The following is a 5,380-nucleotide window of genomic DNA, read 5'->3' on the forward strand; positions in this document are numbered from 1 at the left end:
TGATAAAACAAATGTTGTTTTTCCTTTGGTGCTCGTTTCATTGTTTTTCTCCTTTTGTATTGAGGTCTATTTTGCTGTTTTTTGTTGATCTAAATGATCGCCTTGATGATCCCTTTAGTTATCAAACTGTTCTTTATAACTGCTTTCTATCTATAAACAGTCATTAGATATACCATAAAAAAACGACACTTTTGAACAGCCAAAGTAAAAATAACTAACATCAGAAATACTGAAGAATTTGATAAAATGTATTTATATTGCTGCCAGCAACAATGAATAAATAATAACAATTCCATCTACTTTTAAATAGCACTGTATGTATGTCTAACAATATATGTTATATATATGTACGATACACTCATTTATAATTACACATCTTCTGTTAGCAAAATGCGAATACAATATTGTAAATTACAAGGATTCTATTTGTTTGGAATATTCATCTTAGAATCGTAATTTACTACCAAAGTTTTACTGAATAATCTTTTATACTTTTTATCTCGCACATAAAAAATGTATTAACAAAAATAGCGAACTCCAAGGTAAATAAAAAAGGGGAAGTCTATAAAACCTGACAAAACCAAACGCTCGACAATATCAACCAACGGAACGACGGGAATATAACTGTCATATTCTGATTTGGTACAGCCATTTTTCCGAAGTAAATGGTGAGTTGTATGACAGTTGTTCATTATAATAATTTCAAATACACATTAAAAACAGAATGGGATTTTTTGTTCTTAGTTAGCTTCTGATTAATGATTTAAGGAAAAGACTCAAGTTATTTGATAAAAACAAATGCCACTCCTTATTATCTTCAGTCTAAAAAAATGAAAACAACACGTTATTAATTTTATGCGTCCGAAGAGCTTTTCTGGATTAATGTTTCATTTATGTCTAGATTGTAGTAATCTGCAATTTCCGCACACGGATAACTTAGCATTCTAGACAAGATAATACACATTAATTCGCAGTTAAAGGAACAGCTGTTTACATAATAATACTATAAAATATAGAAGACGCATTTTGGATTAATGATTACTTCTATATATATAAAAAAAGTGTTGTAACAAATGCCATGAGCATAATAAATGACTTCTGTTTTAATATGATTACATACCTTACAAAAAGTCTTAAAACTCAATTACAATACTATTATGATTGCACAAAACATATTTGGATTCATAAATGTGGAATGTGATGGAAAAAAAAGATGTATATATCTACGATGTCTAGGCCCGCTAGACATACAAAAGATAAACGAGCATTGTCTAAAGTTAGCTGCATACTAAATGATTTCCGTCACATTTATCATTTAATTATATCACAGATTACAAATAACTATTATTGTTCTGGTCTCCATCAACCAGTCATTAATATGGAAATCGATTTCTTTGATCCATTAAATCACTTATTTTCTAATGTTATGTCCGTTTATGATTTTGAATGTCCCCAGAATTGTGCGAAAGAAGAGATTTTCTTAATCTTGGTTTTGACGGAGATTTAGTTGTGGACATTATGACTGTTATGGGCGAGTTGCCTAACATACCAATACCTGTCGTTGTTTCAAGATTTTTCAAAGACGATGTCGTTAACTTGTTGGGTATTGGTAATATTGCACTGGTTTTGGTTGCCATATTTTGTGTGCCTTGTTTTAACATATGTGACGTGGATTTGACGTAAGAGAATTGTGTTTCAGTCACTAAATTACTCTCATCGGTTTTTTCTGCTTTTATCGATTTAGTTGGTAATGACGTTGTTGTCACCACAGAATTGTCTTCAATTACAAGTCTTTTAGCAGCCAATGCAATTTCTTCTTTTGCCAGATCAATAGAAGTACTTCTTTCCTTAAATGTTTTAACACCATTATTTTGAATTTGACTTTGTGTACTTGCATTGTCTAATGTCACTGGAGGTTTCTTGGTGCTATCTCTTGCTGTCTTATTTGGAACAGTTGAAACAAAAATTCGTGATTTACTTAGTAGTGTATGTGAAGGATACATATTCGATAATGTTGTCGAGCTCAAAACTTTATGGCCAGCATTTGCCATGTGCGCCAGAATATCTGAATTATTTGAAGACGAATGCTTTTGTTGTCCATCTTTTTTTTCATCTATTAGAACATCAGTTTTTACTGTTGTTGTTTCTGGAAGGAGAAATCGCCAATGCGGTGCATGAAAAACTTTTGGCACAACTTTTCTAGTCTTTCCGCTAAATGTCATGGCGTCTTCTCTAACACGATTTTCTGTCACAGCCTTATCAGGAGTTGTAATTCTTGTTGAAGGGGTACTTTGATAGGTTGTTATCAAGCCTGAACTTGTTGTTGATGTAAGTTGATTGACTTGCTCAACACTTTTTGCCTGTATTGCAGAAAAAGTTGCTTGTGTCGTCGTTATTGGAGTCGTGTTTTTAATTTTCACTGTATCCGACGTCGTTAAAGATAATTCTGTGGTATGTTTATCAGACATTTTCTTTTCTACCGTAGAAATTTCATTCTTATCAACAGATTCACTTGTAGAAACTATATTTTTGTCAACTTTTTCTTCAATAAGTGATTTGCTTTCGGGTTCACCTGCATTCTCCTGGGTGTTACTTTTGTCTAATTGTTTTATCCTTTGACTTTCTTTTGAACGATCTGAAACCTCTTTTTCGTTTGATATCTCGTCTTGCTTCCTCTCGGATAGTGGCTCAGACCGGGATGGATAATTTTCTCGTTTGCGATCAACTGATTGTGAATCCTTATCACTATCTTTTCTGCTGCTCAATTTTTTAACATTTTCTTTCTTCACGATATGATTCGTTACCTCTGGTCTTGGACGAGACATCATACGGAATAACGATAATATTACACTCATTTTTTCATTTGAATTTTCGGTTGTTGATTTTGTTTCCTTCTTTTTAGGAGCTTCAGTCTCCTTTTCTGGAGCTAATGTTGTTAAAGCTATAATCGGTACTTCACAATTATGTCCCGTAAAGTCTTTCGTACATTTACATTCGCCTTTACATCCTTTACTTATACAAGTGCCACCATTTTTACAAATTCCTTCAAACATTGAACAATAATTACCAGGACACTGTTCCCCGTTTTCACCTTCTCCTCCTCTTAAGGGTGACATAATAACTAGCGGACAGGGAAGGAGAAAGAAGATCACAATTACACGTACGTCTATCATTCTTAATTATCTATTCTGTTCTTCTATTCTGAAAGACACCATAACAATATAAAAGGTAATATTTGATATCACGTGGTATAATTATATTCAGATTTTGACATATCTACATGAATTTTGTCTACAACTTGTCAATCAGAAAAAGTTTTTTTTCTTGTACAGACTGCTTAATATTTAATCAAACAAACAATCTTTAATCTTTAAGAAGGTTATAGTAAGATTTGTATTTACGAATCAAGCAAACGAAAAAAAAAAATCTATATTCGATGATATTATAACCCTTACTCAATAATACGCAGACTTTTCATTACGTTTAAACTTTATTTCATCAAAGGTATTCGCCAGGGAAGTCCATTCTCACCTACACCTAAATTAATAACAAAAGAAATAATAATGTGAGATATAAGGAAATATTCTTTTATCTTTTAATCATTAAAAAATTCGTCGATTACGCATGTTGTTTGTTAACACCAGGGAACGGAGTTTTGAACGAAATTCGTTTTTGATAAAAACATAGCCGGTAAGTATTAAATGTCTATTTTTAGAACAAATATCTACATTGACAATAAGTAGGTGTTAGCCGACTTTATCTGAATGTAAGAAAAAACATAACGAAGAAAGTAAAAATGTCATTATTGACAAGGGAAACATCAAGATCAACCTTGAAGCAAGAAAATGAGAAAAATACTTATCATGAAGAAAGTAAGATGTTCCATAATTGATAATAATAATGTTAAAAATGATAATTATAATAATACTATAATAATAATTATTATTATCATAGTCATCTCAAATATCATTATAACATCAATAAGTTCAATAAACAGTATTTTCATTATTTGTAATAGATAATATCTAAATCATTTAATTCTGGTTATTCACTCTCATATATATCTGTTGTATGCATAGACAGATGAGATGTGAACTGAATCCTTGGTTTACCTCCTTTTCATCTTGCCAAAAAATGGTTTCTTGTAGCAGAAGCTATCATTTAAAATTTTGAGTTAACAATTTTCAAAAAGCACAAACATTATAATTAATAAAACGCAGACAACGCCTTCAAACGGAAGAAAGAAAAAGAAGACAAAGGACATATAAGACAGAAATATGTCGAGACCGATTTAATATTATTTTCAGTTAAGATATAATTAATTGTGTCATGTACATAACCTGTTGACCTTCGTTTCTATTTAAGGAATATAAATGGCGCTGCCATTTTTCTTGTTTTATTCGTTAATGATTGTTACACAAGTGTATCCAATACTATTTGTATAAACTGTCGGACTGAACGTTAATATGAATGAGTGTAATAGAAATACAGTCTATAGTTTGCATTTGATCAAGTTGGTTATCAATTGACTATTTCTTTTAACGTTTATGCATGGCTTTAGTTTGTGAACATAACGTACATCCGATTGACTGCGTTAGCTTGTCATATCATGCAGAAAGTACCAATAAACATATCACACAGAACATGTATGTTGTCATTTTTACATGTAGATAATGTTAACATTCTCACGTCTATTTATATATTCCCCTTCTCTCTCAAATCTAAAAGTTAATTTTTAATAATTTTTATATATATGAATCATTTAATAGCTAGAATGCAATACATACAGAGAAATATATATTTAGATGAATATAAAAGCAACATTTATACCAAAGATACAATAAAAATTGACTTTAAATATCATCGGTAACGGTGCCATAAAAACTGACTTAATGAATATAATGGAAATATCAAAATAAAAATAAATAGTTTACTTACCCTTTCTCATTGTTTACAATGCAGCACGCTGATTATTTTTTTTAATGTTATTAAGGTCATTTTCAAAATTAATATATTCAAATCATCGTTCATTCACTGGTAAGTTTACAGGTATGTTCACTTTTATTTACGCTTCAATAAATATCCGTGTTATTTCTGTTTTCGTTTGTTGCGATAAGTTAATACTTAGGCAATGAAGTCGCATCTGCTAGCTTACAGATCCGAATAGCCTCGTTCTGGATACAGGATGTCGTCCCATTTGTGAGTGTATTGCAGCGCCGCAATGGGAAATGTTTTGTCTACGCCACTGCTGTTACATAATTGTATACAATAGATAAAAAATTAACCTGCTTACAATTTAAGTATGTTCTGCATTTTATGCTTCAGGCACAAAGTTCAAAGAATAACAAAACAAAGAGAAAAAAAATGTGTATCAGTTTGT

General features: G+C 31.0%; 1 protein-coding gene across 1 annotated transcript; it reads right to left on the reverse strand.

Annotated features, from left to right (window-relative positions):
* Positions 1–230: 230 nt before the first annotated feature.
* LOC127735990 (uncharacterized) lies at positions 231–5,166 on the reverse strand. The gene is made up of 2 exons (XM_052246492.1): positions 4,939–5,166; positions 231–3,201 (listed from the first exon to the last, which is right to left on the reverse strand). The coding sequence occupies exon 2, from the start codon at positions 3,171–3,173 to the stop codon at positions 1,425–1,427; it is 1,749 nt and encodes a 582-aa protein (XP_052102452.1). The 5' UTR covers positions 3,174–3,201; positions 4,939–5,166; the 3' UTR covers positions 231–1,424.
* Between the last annotated feature and the right edge of the window lie 214 nt (positions 5,167–5,380).

The sequence above is a fragment of the Mytilus californianus genome, unplaced genomic scaffold, assembly GCF_021869535.1.
Source record: "Mytilus californianus isolate M0D057914Y unplaced genomic scaffold, xbMytCali1.0.p SCAF_1, whole genome shotgun sequence".
Taxonomy (NCBI): domain Eukaryota; kingdom Metazoa; phylum Mollusca; class Bivalvia; order Mytilida; family Mytilidae; genus Mytilus; species Mytilus californianus.